Raw genomic sequence first — 18,484 nt, 5'->3', positions numbered from 1 at the left:
GCAACCGCAGATGAAAGATGAGGATAGCGGAGTAGACACAAGTGCCTGTCGCCTCACACACGGATGTGTCCAAACCACATAGAGACAGACACCTAGGTAGCTGGTTAAGCATCCAACCAGTCTCCCCCGCCTGTGGTCAGGCTTCTGCAGAAAGCAATGCAGAGCGCCTCCAGAGGTCTTTCCTCCAGAGGTGGCTCCTTCTCTTTCTCTGCCAGCTGGTGAGGACGATGTGCCTGCTGAAATAGCAAGCTCAGTTTTAGGCTTCATGTGTTTGTGAGGGTGAAATCCCCATAACCCACTGCCACCTGTCTCTTTTGTGGGCTGTGTGAGAGCAGAGGACACATCCCAGTGTGGTCCTGAGGGTACAATATCTCCACCACAAAGCCCACCACTGCAATTCCCTCTGGGGCAGTCTGAGCAGACTGCACCTGAGACTCTCTCCACCTTAAGGACATGTCTTTAGGCCAGGAAAGGAAGGAAGGGTCTAGCATGAGGAGGAAATCTCACCTTGCCAAAACACACTGAATTTGGAAGGGAATTTTGCAGCTCTGCCTCCTGGCCCTTAAATGAACATTAAAAGCACTTGAAAACTCCAAGGGAAACCAGGGAAGCCACCAGTGGAAGCAAAAGTGCTATGACATTCATGCAAGGTGGGTACGGCAGAGCCAGCCTGTAACCACCTTGGAGCTTAGTTGCAAGCACAGGTTATCTAGACCTCGGTCTCATTCCGCTGTATTTCTATCAGTCTTTGGTGAGAGGAGAGTCACTTCTTGCGGCCAGTGGCTCAGGGAGCTGTGAGAGCCGCTGGAGCTGCTTTGGGGACAGCACTGCTCACTGCCGGCCAGCAGCCCTGCAGCAGCCACAAGTGGCAGGGCCGGGATGCTCTGCCGCCCGGCGGGGCAGGGAGTGCTGCTGAGCTGCCAACAGGACCGATGCTCCCCAGGAGGTGCCTATGCCACCGGCCAAATCTTCACCCCTCCACGGCAGCAAGGCTGGGGAGTTTACACTAATAAGGGTTTGTTTCAGGAACTGTTGCTCAGCACTTCCGTGAGAGATTGCTTTCTCAATCATGTGTGTGCTTGCTATTATTTTCGGCAATATCCTCCCCACCGCTCACTGGGGGACCAGGCGTCTCCCCCGCCCACGACCCTGGTGCAGCAGGCAACCCCCTTCTCTGCAGTCCTGCTGAAACACGGCAGGTTGTGCTGCCCTACCGCTATTGCTCTCTCCGGAGCAGGCCAGTGCATCTCACCACTGCTCCTACCCCCAGGGATTCGGCTTAGTCTCCTGCAGAGCAACTGGGCTTGAAGGTAGCGAGCTGGAGCCTGGAAGGGCTGGAGTTAACCCTGTGTTTGGCCACTGCCTTCAGCTGTTTCACAAATCCAAAGAGCCGCTGCCTCTTCTACCATCCCGCTCCCTGGCACAAGGAAGGGAGCCCGGGCTAGCACTAGCCATGCGAAGGGCTGCCCAAGCCCAAACTGCCCTGAGGAGGGCTAATAACTGCCCGAGAAGCAGCAGCAGGAGAGTCCGGTGAGGAGGGTCCTTCCCCAGTCTACATCTCCTGCCTGATCTGGGGCACAGATAGTATTTCCTCGATGGCTGAGGCAGGGTCAGTGTGAATGTTTTTAGTTAAATTGCATAGGGAAGGAGATGCTTGGAGTATAACACAAGCATGTAAAGTAGTAGGAGAGTTCCCTCTCATGCAGCCTGGCTGTGCACATGCAAATGCCTTCTGGGCTGCAGTCACACAGCGCTGCAGAAATCCCTGAACTTCTCATAAACATAAATCCAGTTTGCTGCAAATGAGAACAATGTTGCTTTTCAATTTGGGTTTCTTCCTTTCCTCCCCTGTAATATGCCTTCACAGAGAAAAGGGGCAGCTGGATTGCTCCGGCCTTCCTCAATTTGCACACTTTCCCTCAGAGCAGTGCCTCTGCATGGCATCACCACTGCAGACATGGGGCGGTACTGGGCGCTTGAGTAGGGGGTGCCCCTTACCACATGGAGGAAACCCAGGCATGTATCCGAAATGGGAGCCTGGGGGCTGCTCAGTGTAGGTGCCTCTCGGCATGGTAATGGCTGGGGATGCTCATGTACCCCCTGGACTGCCAAAGCACCTCTGCTTCAAGCACCTTCCTCACCTGGTGAGACCTCCTTCTGGCAAAGGCAGACCATGCTGCTTTGCACCTCATATCTCTCCAAAAAGTGATGTGCATGAGCAGGAGCTCACCACTATCCAAGCTCTGGGGCAGTACCAGGCCAGAGCCCTCCAGCTGTGATGGTCATTCCCTGTTCACACTCAGGTAGCCCCTAGAGCATAGGCTGGGTTGTGCTCGCTGGCACACATGCGCACAGCAGGAGGCCTTGCTCACCCAACCTCACCACCTCCCATCAGAGATGAAGCAGCAAGCAAACACAGTGAACAGCCTCCCCGGGGAGTGGGGATGAGGGCAAGCAGACATGAGAAACACTCAGCTGGTAGTGGCACATTCCCAACAGTGCTCTGCAGTAGGTCTGTGAGAAGAGGAAGCTTGGTAGTCTATGGAGATTCTCTAGTGTCTAATACAGGGGTCGAGCTGCATGGAGACAGCGATTTCCCCTCTGTCTACCTGTCAGCCTGAAAAATGTGGGAGCTTAATCTCTTTGAGAATTCTCCACTGAGTCAAGTATGGCCCAAAGTTATGGAGAGCATTTGGAGAAAGATGGACAATATGATCACACGAGCTTTGTTTACTTAGGAAAAGAAATAAAATAAACAAAGATATATAAAATCATCAAAAAAATTATCACTATACTGCTAGGGCTCCTCCACACAGTTGATCTCAGCTGAAACCTTCTTCTGTAGCCATTAGGGAAAAGTACTACAAATCAGACCTATAGCTTTCTAGGATATACAGTATAGGACCAAAAGTAGACATTTTTCAGTCATATTAAATCTTGAGCACAAATTCATCAGACTGCCTACCTGCCTCCATCCGTCTGTTTTCATACACCTCTGGGCTTTCTGGCACAGTGTTGTACTGCTGGAAAGGCTGGTTGCTGAAGAGATTGTCACACAACAGACTGCGACAGAGCTTCTTCAGGAAGCGCAGGACATACCCAATGCTGTTCACCACCAGCAGGCTCAGGAGGTGCTGCTTCCCCTCAAAAGAAGCTGAAACTGGAAAGCAAGCAAGAGCACTTCAATACTCAGGCATGCATGGCAGAAGGAAGAACAGGATGGGTGTCTTCTGAGAGCAGAAAAAAAGATTTAACACAAACATTTGTTTGCATACATTAAAATATTTTATATAATTACCCCACCTGAAGCAGAAATTAGCTGAAAGAGTTTTAGGAGCTGAGTTTGTGTGACCCAAATCACCTTCTTCTGGAAACACTGAAAGATGCAGATTGGCATGGCCAGCAGTGTAGGGATTTCTAATACGTGCACTGAGCTGAAAACTGTGCAGTGTGATGGGAAGAAAGCAATTACAATACCCTAGTCTAAGGAAGGGGAAAGAAAATGTTCTGCCAATGACAGGTGATTAGGCTGATTTCAACAGTGCCTAAGGTGTTAAAAGAAAATTGGGAGACAAGAATGAAAGACATGACTATGAACAGAATAAAGTGCACCAAGGTTTTACCTAAGAGAGGTCTGCCAGACTAATCGGGGATTTTTATTTGCTGAGATAATTGCAGTTATAGGCAAGGAAAAGGTGGTAGCTGTAGTTGTAATTCCTATCTGGAATTCAGTAAAGCATGAGAAATCTTTTGTTAAACTGGGAATAGTTACATATGAAAGGTGGATCAAGAGAGGAGAATAGGTTCTGCCGGTGTGAGAGCCATAGTGTTGGAGAGGAGCTAGCAGTGGAAATCTCTGCTGGCCCCACAGCTAGCAGGATGCGAAAGCATGTCATTGATGCTGTGAACTGGAAGGCATTGCTAATGGAGAAGAGGATCAGGATACTGCACAGAAAGCACTGGATGATCTTGAGCACCAGAATAATAAAAATGGGCTGAAATACAAAGTACAAAGCACAAGGCTATGCATCATTCCTGGAAGGGGGGAGGCCTCCACAGGAACTGATGGGGGGAGAAAAACATGCTCAGAAATACTCATGAGGCACCAGGATGGCACAGTGATGAAAAAGGCAAATGTATTTCTAGGAGGCATCAGACAAGGCATCTCCAGGAGAGACAAAGGCGCGTCACTTCCAGGATATACACTGCTGGTGAGACCAGGTGGAATGATATGGTGCCATTCTGGTAATTCATGCTCAGGAGAGGTGAATTCACGCTTAAATAGGTGCACAGGCAGCTCACAGGAGTATTCAGGGAGCACCAGATTTCCCTCATAAGATCTTGCACTGCAGCTGTCAGATCTAAGCCACCATCTCTGCTATGTGATGCCGTGGAAGACACTTGTGCCCAGAACTGTCACCAACACAGCAGTGATCTTCACAATGTAGTGAAGGCCTGAGAGAAATTGTCTATTGCAGCCTAATAAACTGATGGACAGGACTCTATCTGTTCATCTAAGGGTTAAAACTAGGATTGGAGCAGGGAAATTAAAATTCCTGGACAAAACAGGCAGTGACTACATTTAGCCATGAATCAAAAAGGGCCTAGGTCCCAGCCATCAGAAGGAGCAATCGTGACAGGGCATGTCCTCATGTTCACTTCTCAAAGTTTGCAGAGAGGACTATAGGACATGGCTGCCTGAACTCCACCACCCAGTAGGCTTTTTCCTGTCCTCCATCCTCAAGTAATAATGAGTCTAAATTGCAACCTTAGGCTCATAATCTTTGAGATAATTTAAGAGATTTTCCACTGCCCTGAGTTGCTGGAAGGGATTATGCTCCACATCCAGGCAGCCTGGCACTGGCAGCGATGAGACCTGGCTGGGAGCTTTGCGAGTCAAGTCGTGGAAAGAGGTGATGTAACTGGAAAGCCAGTAGCAAAATCTGTCCGTGCTGCTGTTGGGCTAGAAGGGAACTGTAATCTCAGAGCCACACTGTGACCTGAAGATTGTTCACCCCTTCTAAATATTTAGAGATTTCCTGGCTGATTAGGAGACAAGTGGAATTAGGAGCAATGTAGATCAGTCGCTTTTAATTCTGGTACTTGAGGCCAAGCCAGCTTAGAGGAATTGAGACAATAGGATCTGGCAGTCCTGGTGCACATGGTTCTCCTGCTGATAACACAAATCATATATGCAACACAGAGAGGCAAAAATGAAGCCTTGTGCTATACTGCATCAGTCACAAATTCCTGCGAACAAATTTGGATTATTCTTAGAGTACTTCTGATGTTTCCTAGGGAAGGCTCACCTGGGATTAGAGAGGACGAAAGGGAAATAAAGGGAAAGGAGAAAGCATCATTTATATGCTGCACAGCAGGCCACAGCCTGGGCTCTCAACCAAGAGGGTCCCAGCGGCACAGCAAGCTGATGTGGTCCCCGCAAAACTGACTGGACTTTCAGTGCTTGGCTTTGTGTTTGTGTCTGACTCATCCATGGCAGCTCGTTGGAGAGTGTCATGCCCATATTCCCGTCATAATTTTGTTTCCACTGCATCACCTCATGCTAAAACAGTGTTGTGAAGCAAAACTTTTGGGTGTGATTAAAGGGAAAAAGAATGTTTGCATTCACTCTGAGAGCCGGGTCAGCACACGGCATGGGAGACACGGGACACAGTGAGGACTCCTGACGCAGTGAGGGCTGTCCCTCCAGGAGGATGAAAAGCTCCTGGGAAATTCCCTCCATCCTTTGTCTCTCCTACTTCTGTTTCCCATCTTTCCCTCCCCCCTGCTCAAGATCTTCCTGGCAACGCTGTGAAAAACACAGTGCTTACTTTGAGCGAGAAGGGTTGGAGAGAGGGCAGGTAAGCAGGCTGGGCTCAGCTTTCCTGGAGTTGGAGAAGAACAGCTGTGTCAGGCAGAACAGGGCACTACCTGACACAAACAGGAGTGGCTGGACAGTCGGATCTTGGTTCATGCCTTACGTTTGGGATGTCCTTCACGTTTGAGGGACAGGGTGAGGGGAAGCAAACTAGCACAGAAAAAGAGGGGGCTGGAGAAAAGCTTGAGAGCTGCAGCTCCAGGTCACTCAGACCTCCACCCCTGCCACCCCAGGGACTAGGTCAAAATCTCTCTGACATATTTGTGTAGCCCTGCTGCATGGGGAACTGCTGCAGGACTTTTGCAGCTCCTACAGCTGAGAGCAGATTTGGCTTGTGAACTGCAGGCAAGGGACATATGAGCAGCTCAGCTCTGCTACAGCAGACTGTGGCCTTCAAGCAGACTTGTAATGCTGCTTATCATCATACAGCGGCATTAAAAACCCAGACCACAGGGCTGACCTGGGCGTTATTTCAAAGAGCAATAACCAGTGCAGGACTCTCAAGCCAGCCGTATTCCCACCTTGAATCACCACTGCTCTTTACCAGTATAGTCTCAGCTCCCACCTGGCACCAGTGCAATGCCTTCAGCAGTTCGTTTCACAGGATGTAAGCAAGGTTCAAATCCTGCTCATGTGAACAGGATGGATAGGGCAGCCAGGATTAGCGATCAGGTTAAGATTTCTAGTGCTCTCCAATCAGTCACAAACCCTTCACAAAAATGCTTTACCTGACACCATCTCGCCTCCGTAGCCCTGCTTGATGAGGGAGAAGACAGCCTTTTGCTGGAGCGCGCAGTCGACGCAAGCCTGAACAGCCTGCTGCAGGACCGCCGAAGGTCTCTCGGGCCCAAAGAGCTCTGGGAGCTGCTGCACCTTTTTTCTGTCAAGGTACGGCCCCAGGTTAGCCTGCTTGTTGACGTATATGCAGACTGTGGACACAAAAGCCCCACCAAGTCATTACAAAGTGGCCCTCAGAGCTTTCCAACCCGTGCTAATTTTACACCTGGGCATTTAATTCGTGTGCCCTTTCGTTCGTTTGGGGTTTGCTGCCTTTTGCGACGGCACGGCCGGGCCACGCTCCCTCGCAGGCTGCCCCCGCGCACGCAGCCGATGGCCAAAGCGCATCCCCGGGGAGCACGGGGCAGCGGCGAGCAGGGGTGACCCGGCAACAAACTGGCAAACTCTAGCCTGGGATTTCTTTATTCTGTGTGGTTTTAGATTGACTCCTTGAGCCCCCCGCTTTGAGAAGCAGCGCTCTGAGCTACGGCACAGGAGACCGTCAGCGTCCTCATCTCGCTGATTTGAAGCTCGTCTGAGGCCAGCTCCGTCCCAGAGGAAGGGGAGATAACGCTGCGGTAACGAAGGGTGACTAAGACAAAGCCTGAAGTCAGGCTAAAGTGAGACATATTACGGTGGCTGGCTGAGCGTGCTCGAGCTGTCATCTCCCAGACAATATAACATTACCCCCTGACAGAAATCAGATATGTGACAAAAAACATCAAGCGGAGTGGAGGACATGATGACAGCTGTGTAGAGTTGGAAATAATTTACAGTTTGCATCGCCATAATGAAAATCTAGTACGGATGTCACAGCGCTCGCTCTTGCCGCGTCTCTTGCTGAACAGCAGAAGGGGCCCAAGCAGTATATCCTGGTAAACAGGAGTATAATAGCAATCATACTTATCATTACATCGCACTTCACACCTTCAAAGTGCCGAACAAACAAAAGGATAAAATAGCTAAAACCAGCAGCGGCACGCGGGAGCCGTCAGGGCGCAGCTTTCCTGGCGTAACACCGGGCGAAACCTAGCCGAATTTGCAGGATGCGGCTTCTTTGGCGGCCGCCCGGGTGCTGGTTGCCTGCGCCGCCGGGAAAGGCTGCCCGGTCAGCGCTCGCTGCGCGGTTTGCGGTCTTTGAATGTGGAGGCGTAAATGAGAATTGAATTTGTTATTATTGTCACTACTTTTGGTATTGTTTTGCTACCAGAGCTGACAGAAAGCTTCACCTCTGGGTATCTCAGCTGAAGAATGATGGGGTTTATATATTATTTTAGTTCTTAATGTTATCAAATCCATTTCTTTGTTGAAATGTCAGGGTAAAATCAAATCTCCTGTAAATTATGTACTGATTTCTTCTCATTTACATCAGTTTAACCCTATATTACTTCTGGTATACTCTTCCCTAAGTGCAATTTGAAACGATCAGGTCTCCTATTGCCATAAGTCTTTGGATTTTAGGTGCTGTTAACCCTGGCTACAGCCTGGCCATGAGTGCTCCACTCTTCTCTTCCCCTGAATGGTTAATAGATGCTTCGTGTTCACAGCAGTGTTTAGCCTGGCCACTACTACACACTTTGCAGCATGAGCGTGAGGTACGAGGCGGTAGCACTCGTGAGAGATCGATGCTCATAATTCAAGAGAAGTGGGTCTGAGTCTGTCCTAACGTGTGCAGTCAAAACGCCGGGTCTGGCAGAACATCTCTGCTCTGTGAGCCCAGCCATCCATCCGGCCATCCATCGTCCCACCTCCGCGAGCTGTGCCTGCTCGGGAGAGCACGTACCTGCGTACGCGTAGAGCCGGGTCCCTGCTCACCGCCTCGCTGAGGAGCGCGTGAGCGTGCGTACCTGTGAGCGCTTGCGGGGCAGCCGAGGTGGGTATGGTAGCTGCGTCCTGCGGGATTGAGCTAATATCAGGCTCCGGCGTGCTTCTTGGAGGAGAGATCGCTAACGGCGTCATCAGCACACGGGACTTCAGCTACAAAAACAATTAACCAGGTCGGGTAAGGAGAACATACGCCAGGTATTGCAGTGCTGCTCCGTGCACGTCGCTGGCTATGAGCTGCCGCTCGTTAGCAGTTTGCTCTTGTATCGCTTTCTTTCCGGCCAGCCGTCTCCTTCCTGCTCCGCGGAGGGTAGCGGGAGCCGAAGGCTGACTTTGATTTGCGACACCCTAAGTAACAGGATGCAAATATTATGCCACCCACTGGGTAGTTATTTACACCTGAGCAAATTGAGTGTAAAACTCTAACAAATCAGAGCGGTGGCATTTTACAACCCATTTCATGCGGGTGTAAATAATTTTACAGGACTTGGAGCAGGGGGAAACTCCGGATCTTTAACTACACCATAATTTAGGGCCAAATTCTGCTCCTAGTTACAAAGGTGTAAATCTCATGCAAGCCCAGCAGCACCAAGGGGCTACTTTGGACTGCCACCCCTGTAAATAAGGAAAGGATTCGTCTCAGACCATGGTCGATAGTGTGTTATTACTAGGTAGTAAATACAAACTGCTGCACTGTTGCACACAGTAATCTTCATGGCCTGCACTTCGGGTTAGGAACATGAAATGCAGTGAGAATTTACTGCGCGATACTACTGTGTCTTTACACTGCCAATATCTAGCAACATCTCACCAGTAAATGATGTGCGGTTCCTCGTAATTATACAGGGCTGATGTGATGAATGAGACCTGGAAGTATCACCCTCATTTTTCCTTTTGCTGCAGAAGGAAGTAGGAGGGGAAGCAGACTCAGCACAGAGGTGAATATTTTCTATATTTTTATATTCCACACCAAGCTGTTATGCTGGCAGGTGATATTTTTGGTGCGGTTTTTCAATGGCCAAAGGTGAAATGCTGCAAGAGACAAGCCTAAGAATGAGAATGATTTCTTTAAGCCCACTAAACTTACCAAGAGCGTTGCTTCTCTCAGGGCTTACACCCAGCCTGGAAATAATGTAGAAAGTATATTTTTGGTAGAAATGAAGCCAGATCATTAGCTACAAACCCAAACATTGAGCAAGTCCTGCTGGAGAGTAGAAGCAATTTTGGATAAAGATTTATGTTGTCCAATGATTTATGGTCGTATTTAAAATAATTGCCACTCCATTTCAGTTTAACAGTGAAATTTGGAAGCTGAGGGAGGGAGAGGCAGTTGGATTTAGCAGCATGCATATTTCTACAAGAGTTTCTTTAATCATTAAATTTTGAGGCTTTTGGATCATTCCCCTGATACTGCATTATTCGAGCAAGGGTTCAAAAAGAGAGAAATCAGGGTCTCCCTCACTTTCTTGCATGACAGCCTCCGCTAGGATGTTACGCATTAAAAGAAAAAAAACAAACAAAAACGCCCTGCTTGTCGAGGCGGGTGGGATTTCTGCCCGCCGGGTCGCCACCAAGCCCTCCTCCACCCTGCAGCTCTGCACGGCGGCTGCAGCCTCGGGCATGCCCAAGGGAGCAGCCACGGAGCGATCGGTACTGCGGGCCCCAGCCGAAATAAGAGCTGGGCTGCTCCTCCAGGCACCAGCCCCTGCGGGGCCCTGTTGGCTCTCTGGGGCACACTGTTTCTGGACTGTCTTGAAAGCACCAGGCTTGCTGGTAGCGGTCGGAAGGGCTCCACGGACTGTTTATTCAAACCCAACGTGAGGATGCTCGGCAGAAGTCTCTGCTTTTGGTGCTCTGAGTGTCTTTAGGTATCAAACCAGGATGATGAGCAGGACGCACAAAGGCAACGTGCTCTTTAAGGCACGTTTCCATCGTCACTGTGCAGTTCTCCAAAGCAAAGGCAGCCTGGGCTCCAAGAGACCCCCCCTGTAAAATCTTGGTGGGAGTCCGGGCAAATTATCTAAAAGCGGCTTTGCTTTCTTTCAATCTTTTAGTAGATGTATCTGAGATGAGCAATGGATTTTACCTCCCTAATGAGTGCAAGAAATAAGGTGAGTGCAGCAGTTCCTAAATTGTTAAGGTTCGTGGTGTGGAACGGTGGGACTGAGACACGGCGTACCGGCATTTGGGGAAGGAGCTCACTTCGTTTACTTGTTCAGAAGGTAGTTGTGATGTTGGTGTGCACTACTGCTCCTACTCAGGCTACTCTGTATGGTGGCAAGAAAGACCCTGAAGTTTAAGGGATCCAAATCAGGGAAAGACAAGAGGGGACTAAATACGCTTAAACTTAATAATTTGCTGAAATACTCTGCCAAGCCCAGGGTGAACCACTCAGTCCATTACTGAATTATGTCCAGTTTGTTTTCCCAAAGACCATCAGTGACATGGAGTTCTGCAGGCTAAATGTTCATGGTTATTAAAAATTCCTCTTTTGCTGGATCTAGTTTGGGTTTTTTCACATGTGAGAAGCAGCAAGACATGTTTTTGTCTGTACCCACATTCAATGACTCATTTTTTTTGTGGGGAAGTGGGTTGACACTGTGAAACTTCGGGTAACCCTTATGCTAGGCTTCTGGTCTCACTTGTGCTCACATGCATATATGCATATGTGTGTTTATACATAATATACACATATATACATGTATATGCATTTACATATGTGTATATATCATATATATAAATCTATTTATCTATACATATATAAATATGCACACACTCGCACATACATATAGACGACATTTTGGAGACAGCACCCCTAATAACTTCTGTTTCACTTGTATGTCAGCTCCCCATCCCGCCCCGTGACTCGCAGCGCGGTGGCTCAGCCTGTCTCCCACGCCGGCCCATCAGCCGTCTCCGCAGAGCTCAAACCTCGCAGCCCCGCTGCAGGCGAGCTGCTCTCTCAGCACATTCGGCCGAGGCGAAGCACAGGTTTGGTGGCATCACCCTGGACTGTTTTGCTTGCTTCTGTTTCTTGGCTCTTGGAGGCACAGCCAGGCTTATGTTGAAGAGCAAATAAACATAGGACAAGACTTGTGTAAACGCTCCAGCTTGGAAGCCCCTTCTTGGCAGTTTGCTGCTTCAGTGAATGGTTTACTGCAAATTTAATTGCAACAGTATGTGCTCTACAGCCTCTGGATACAGTTAAATGCCATTTTTATTAGGGGTAGTAGGGAATGTTCCTTCATTAGATCAAAATAAAACAACGCCTGATTGCAGAGGACAGTACAGTAACAAACACTGCTGAAATATCTTCCAGACGCTGAAATCCTGCATATCACTAGGTGCAAACCTCCAAGTATTTAGTTTAAAGATGTCTTTTCTTGGACTGCTTCTTCTCTATAAAAAAATCAGCCCAACCAACCAACATTGACTGAGAGCCTGGCAATAGAGAACATATCCATGGAAAAATGAAAAAAAAGCAGGGAAGAAGACAGAGAGGGAGAAGGAGCCAGAGCAAATCTGTCAGTGAACTGTGGGACACCTTCGCAGTACAGCATTCAAATCAGCTTTTGAGTATCAAATGTCATCAGTTTTAAATGCACATGGCAGCAAAATAAGGCAGTGGTTGGTTTAAGACAAGATGTGCACCCATTCACCCAGTCTTATGGACCTTCTACTACGGAAAAGAGATCAGAGAACACTGATCGGGGATTTCAGGAAGAAAATAAGTGTGGCTACTTCAGCGAAGTCCCAGAGCACTAGATGCAGAGAGGACTTGGGCTGGTGTGTCATCAGTGCCGCCTGGATGCACTATTTCAGCATGCAGCTGCTGCAGAAGGGGAAGGCACCTCCAGACTCATGTGGGGGCTTGTGCTACAATTCGCGTATCCTTACTGAGGACCCAGGAAATAGCTGGGGGGCATTTCTATCATCCCACACTGAAAAAAGTGAAAGAAGAGGAAGAATATTCTCAAAATAGCTTTTTTCTCTGAACCAGTTCTCTCCCAACTTCTAGAACAATATAAAAGAAAAGAAAAAGGAAAGAAACAAGATAAATCATGAAGTGAAATGTCCCGGTGATTTTTTAAACCACACAAATTATTGATCCTCATCTTTATGGCTCCCATTTCCTCTGCTTTCCTTGTCCCTTGTCCTGACAAAAAAATCTGCTAGAAGAAGCTAGGGTTCGCCCTGTTCCACAGGCTTGCATCCTTCCAGGTAGGAGGGCAGAGGCACATTCAGACTATGATAACTTTTGCTGTTGGACAGAAAACTACCTCGAGCCACTTCAGACATGAATGAAAACACATACAGCTATGAAAATCTGGGCCAGTCTGGTGTAGGGTTTCAACAGCTGAGCGGAAAGGTAGCACTAAACCTTGTTGTGTTGACCCTGCACCCAAAGAAATGTGGAGATTTCTTCTCACTGACTTGATTGAAGCCAGAGGAACTTATTCAGCACCAAGTCCTAGCTGTTCAGGGGGAGCAGCTATCACAGGATGGAGGTCGTGGGGGAAATCTTCCCAGCAAAGATTAGATCCATAATGTAAAATGCTCCAGATTTGTAGCCAGCCCATAAGGTGGCAGGTGGCACCCAACCGCAGCATCCCTGCAAGCAGTGGGACCTGTGCATCAGGTTTGATTAAGGGCTCAACGTCATGCCTTTCCCTATGGGATGGGGACCACCAGTGGCCTGTGGGTATGGTGAAGGTCCCCAGTCAGAAGGGAGACAAAACAAGCGCTGCAGAGCTCCAGAGCACCTTGTACTTGCCAAAAAGGGTCTGTTTTCTCTTTAGATCAAGCACCAAAGTCTGTAGAGGTTTTTGTAACTTCAGGCTGCCCTTCTTTACACCTTCCCATTATGGCTATCTTTGTGATGAATCTTCAGTCAGATAATTTCATATTGCCTCTCCCACCTCTTGGATCCCTGTGTTGTTCTGGCAGGGAATTTGCTGATCTCTCCTGTACCCCCTGTGCAGTCCCATTCAGGGTGAGTTTGACTCCCACCAAACCCAGCAAGGAGCTTCCAAGATCCCTGTTGCCCATTCACCCCGGGCTGGACAGACATCTCGCCAGGTAGATGCTCTTGGCATGATACAGGAGTAGCCCCAGTGGACAAACTGCCCTTGGGCTGCTCTGACAGGGCCCTGGTTTGGTGGTACCTCGGGACTGTGCCATAGGGAGGGATGTGGTCCACCTTGCTGCAGCGCCAGCCCCGTCTGCTCTGCCCCGCAGGTGTCTCTCGCTATGATGGCCTCTAATGTGGCTAATTCCTCTAACAATGCTAATATAGCCCTAATACTACGCTAAGCTCAGCACAGCCTTCCCTCGTACAGCTGCAGCACTTTTCCACAGCCATTCCCACGTGCCAGGTCTTGCCAGGCAGCTGTTAAGAGGAGCCTCTTATTTACAACCAGAGAAGTAAAACCAGTCCTGGTTAACTCCACCCTCGTTTGCCAGCATAGACATTTTCCTAAAGAGATCTAGACAATCAGAAAGAATGCTGTGTTTAAGGAAAACATAGGATTTTATGGCAAATAGCTCTACATCAGATACAAAACATTTTTTTGGAAAGGCAGCTAATGAAATTTTATAACCACAGCTGTGAAAAAAATAAGCAGGATAGCCATGAAAAGGTCTTTACTCTAGTGTGAAGCATGATGAAATGCCATTTGTTGATGAACACCTTAGGAAGACATAGGTATTTGCTTTTAAAATCAATGAAAACACGCAAAGGGTCATCTGGCTTTCTAGAGCATGTGATTAAAAATGTCTGTTATTCACATTTTGGTCAAAATAATTTTAAATCTAGGCTGTATATTCCTAGTTTGCTGAAAATTCAGAAGTATTTTTCCATCTGTTCTGTAACAATTCAGATATCTGGTTGCTATAAAGAATTTGGTTGTTTGCCATTTGGGCACAGAGTCATTTTTTAAAATGCGTTTAAGTCTCATGGTATCTCAAAGTCATACAATTAGTAAGCTAATTAAATCAAGCTTGAGTTACCCATCAAAAAATGCAATCTTTGACTCGTGCTCAGAAATTGTTTTTTATGGAGAGTGGTTCACTTCTGCTGAATGCACCATGCACAAAGATTCCTAGTGGAAAATGTTGCCTCGGTGTACAAATGCTATAATGCAAATAAACAGCACAAGGCTGCATGTCTCGGATGTTACAGATCATGAGTGTCAGGTTCAGAAATGTAAGCCGTGATTTTTGAAAAGATGCCTTTTCTTCTAGCTTTTGCTCACCAAGAAACAACACTGGGCCACTGAAGATGCCATTCACACATGCAGGATGCCAGAAATCATAATCTTAGAGCAGGTCGATAGCGGGTGACCCCGACTCCCTCCTCTCTCCCCCTTCCCCTCGCATTGCCACCAAGCATGGGGCTGTGCTCCTGCAAGGATGCAACGGTGCCGGGCGGCGGGTCCTGACAGAGTCGGCAGCGATGCGCTGATTTACACCGGGCAAACATCTCGGCTGGGAAGGTGGCCCTCGTGCTCCCGAGAGCGCCGAGCACTGCGGCCAGGCGAGACACGCCGTTGCCCCCCTGCTGAATCTCTGCAGCCTGAGAGCAGGAATCGGCACAGCCCCCGGCGTGCGGCCGAGCGCTGGGCTCCTGCTGCCCGACGGGCGCCGGGGATGTGCCTGGGCACTTATTAATCAATTAATAATTAAAGTCTAAAAGAGACATGAGTGATTCAGGTCATGGACCACCAAATCCCGCTTATTGAAGGCAGGCATACTTGGTCGGTGACACTGGGCGCATGCGAGCATGCCAAAAGAAAAGCTTCTCCTTGAAAGAGGACGGGGGCAATGGAAGTCCCTCCTGCCAGCTGCTTGGACTGCTGACACCTTCTAGGTCCAGAGTGCAATGTTACTGCAGCGCTTTAGCAAATTCAGCTCCTCCTGTTTGCTTCTCCGGTGTACAAATAATGTGGGTGTTTGGTGAAAGGCTTTTTCACAGGTGGGTGAGCGCATGTGAGGTGGAACAGAATAAAATCCCCAGCATTTTTTTTTTCAGATTACAGATGAAATGTAAATGTGAGAATAAGAAATGGGGGCAGCCAGAGAAGCAGGGGCAGAAGGGCTGGAGTCTGCTGTAACTCTGCATGCAAGCTCCTTGTGATACTTGGCAAATCACTTAGTCATCTCAGGGACTCACTTTCACCACATCTCTGAAGTATTTTTATGGCAGGCTTGGAAAGCGTTTGGACAGTTTTGATTTGAAGACCCTGCAGCATTACTGGTAATAATTTAAATTACTGGTAAAGAAAAGTAACTAAAGTAAAACTATACAGATGTTCCTGTCCCAGAGTTTTAATCTGAAGTGAAAAATAATTCCTTAGTAGGTCCATATCCCATGTTTTATAAAATACTAGCATAATTGCCCCCAATCCTATCCTGGGCATGCAGTCCTATTTTGAACTACTGCTATATATCTTTGCAGTAATCCCGTGAGAGATATCTGAGCCTTCTGTCAGATTGGCTCTGCTTGGCCACTGCTGTTATATCATTCATGTTACTAAAGCTAAGGTTTTTCAGAAGAAATGGGAAATTGCCTCTTGAACAGTTCCGTAGTCATGTGGGATCTGCTTTCAGCACGTGCAGAGCTCTGGGTGGACACTTCCACCATGCATGGCAGAGAGTGAGAAGAGAGAAGGCGGAGGACGGGAGGAAGAAGAAAGACTGGCAGAGGGTGAGAAGGAGGGACAAGCGATGGGCTGCAGGTGAAGCCACTACCTGTGGAGTCAAGATATTTGGTCCCTGTGTCCGAAGCTCAGCGGGCAGAGCTGAGTGCAGTGACTTGCTCTCTCCCATGACCTGGCTGTCCCAGGAAAGGGCAAGGCTCTCCTGCAGCCAAGGGGCTGGTTATTCCCCGCTAGTGCTGCATATATGGGTATGGTTTCAGAGAACAAAACTGGGGGGTAAGGAGCAGCAAGACTCAGGGTATTGCAAGTTGCTGTCAGTAAGGCCAAGTATCAGAGGACGACATGCAGATTTTAGCAATACCCAGGGTTGAGCCCCCTTTTAAGGAAAGCTGGGAAGGTGCTATACATGCACTATTTGTGTTATTTGTATTTCTGTTTAGGCACTGAGAACTTAAGAGGTTGCTGTTACCTAGCATTCGGCAAACTGCCATCTTTGGGAAACAGATTGAGTATCTGCAAATGTTCCCCTCAAAAACAAAGTCTGTGAATAACAAGCATGTATGCAGCTACCTAGCTACAGAAATAGATGGAGAGAACAAGAAAGCACTTCTGTCACAAAGAAGCACCTCATTGCGGTGTAACTCATTTTCACCAATATAAATTAAAAATAAATTAATTCCTAATAATAAATTAATTCACTAATAAATTTCCCTCCTCTCAGCAGCACAATCACTTTTTTTGCCTAGTCTGAGCAGCGGTGATGGCCTATGCTGCGCCCTGGCTCATGTCTGCTGCAGCCTCAGGCAGGCTGGAGCTGAATTTGGTCTCTCATGTTGGCAACGAAAGCTAAGAATGACACTTTCCTCGCTAAGAAAGTTGTTCCAGTTCACTGCTGGTGATAGCTTTCAAATCTACACTCCTGGCCTAGATTAAATGAGGTTTGTGGTCTTTGTCCAGCTCCTGCTGGGCAAATGTCCCCGTGACACCGATTTACCATCACAGCCAGCAGCGCTGTCAGCTCTTTCAAGGACATGGAGCAAACTGTCCTTCGACCTTCAGGGCAGGTCCTCTCTGAGGACACATGGGGCTGGGAGACACCAGCCCTGCTCCTGCCAGCGCTGAGGTTGCCTACAGCCCTCCAGCAGCACAGCTTGGCATTCGGATCACAGTTTATTTATTTCTTCAGTCCTGCTTCCCTGCCTGGGTAGTATGGAGAGCTGGTCGCAATTTTCCACCGAAGTTAGCAGACAAATAATTAAAATAGCCTTTCCTTCAGCAATAGCAATCTCAGCACTTTCTAAAATGACCCATTTTTTCCTATGAAAATTGGCTTTGCTTTCTCCCTTCTTTTCCCCCTTTCCTACTTCGCCCTTTTCTTTCCTTTCCATTTTGTTCCATTTCTCATCTTTTTCAGTGAAACAAAAGGAAAAAAAAGGGGGGAAGTGAAAAATCAAAGGGAAACACTTCCCAGAAGATGTGCAGACATTTCACAAAATGCAATAGGAGATTATTTATTTAAAACACCTCAACATAAAACAATTTTAATGTTTGCCTTTAATATTTCTTTTTTACACCAGCTTAAACAGAAGAGAAACTTATTTCTTTTCCTTTTGCTGCATTGCTCTACCCAACACTTTTACAATTTTACCTCAATTCCTGTGTTTCATCTGAAATTCTAGGACAAAAATCATTAAACACAACAGGAGATGGAGCAAGTGTGTAAAAATGTATCTACCTTGTACCCGGGTTTTCGCCCTCTCTTCTTTGGGATCTTCACTCCTGGCAAAGAGGCAGCTGGTGCTGAGTAAAGATTGTGAACAGTCATTTTCATGGGAGCAGACTGGAGCGGGGGCCGTCCTCGTTTCCTCCCCGGTATTCTGGGAGATTGCATGTCAACGGGGTCCAGCCTCGGTGGCAGGGATGACAAGTGACTCATCTGCGCAGGTGCTACAGAAGAGAGAAAAAAGGAGCTTTATTTTTTTTTGGGGGGGGGAAGTTCATCTGAAGGTAGAGCAACAGAAACATTTTCTCATGTTAGCTTTTTCTCTTTTACTATCTCTCATAAAGCAGCAGTGAATGTGCTACACACTTCTGGGTGTGATCCACCTAACCACACTCAGCTCAGCTTCTCCAAAGCAGGACAAAAGCTAGTTACGACCATTTCTCTCTGAGACTGCAAATACAGTATAGGGAAGTAGCTCACATGGAGAGGTCCTTATTGCAGATGTCTACTAGGTGAATCCCATGGTTGTCATCTTAATCCCACATCCAGCAGGTTGGTGTAATGAAGGGCACAATCTGGTGCTGATCAGGATCAGCGAGAGTCTTCCCATTGCCTTTAGCAAGC

The 18,484-nt window shown here is 48.0% G+C and overlaps 1 protein-coding gene across 1 annotated transcript in view; it reads right to left on the bottom strand.

Annotated features, from left to right (window-relative positions):
* The window catches only part of SCML4 (Scm polycomb group protein like 4), a 49,511-nt gene extending 31,483 nt beyond the window's left edge, over window positions 1-18,028 (bottom strand). Inside the window, exons 1-4 of the mRNA XM_062570991.1 lie at window positions 17,873-18,028; window positions 8,503-8,632; window positions 6,607-6,807; window positions 2,966-3,160 (exon numbers count right to left, since the gene is read on the bottom strand). Of these exons, the coding sequence (XP_062426975.1) occupies window positions 2,966-3,160; window positions 6,607-6,807; window positions 8,503-8,632; window positions 17,873-18,028 (682 nt within the window). The remainder of the gene's footprint in view (window positions 1-2,965; window positions 3,161-6,606; window positions 6,808-8,502; window positions 8,633-17,872) is intronic.
* Window positions 18,029-18,484: the final 456 nt, after the last annotated feature.

Source organism: Rhea pennata, chromosome 3 (genome assembly GCF_028389875.1).
Source record: "Rhea pennata isolate bPtePen1 chromosome 3, bPtePen1.pri, whole genome shotgun sequence".
Classification (NCBI taxonomy): Eukaryota; Metazoa; Chordata; class Aves; order Rheiformes; family Rheidae; genus Rhea; species Rhea pennata.
This window is presented reverse-complemented; position numbering and strand designations above follow the sequence as displayed.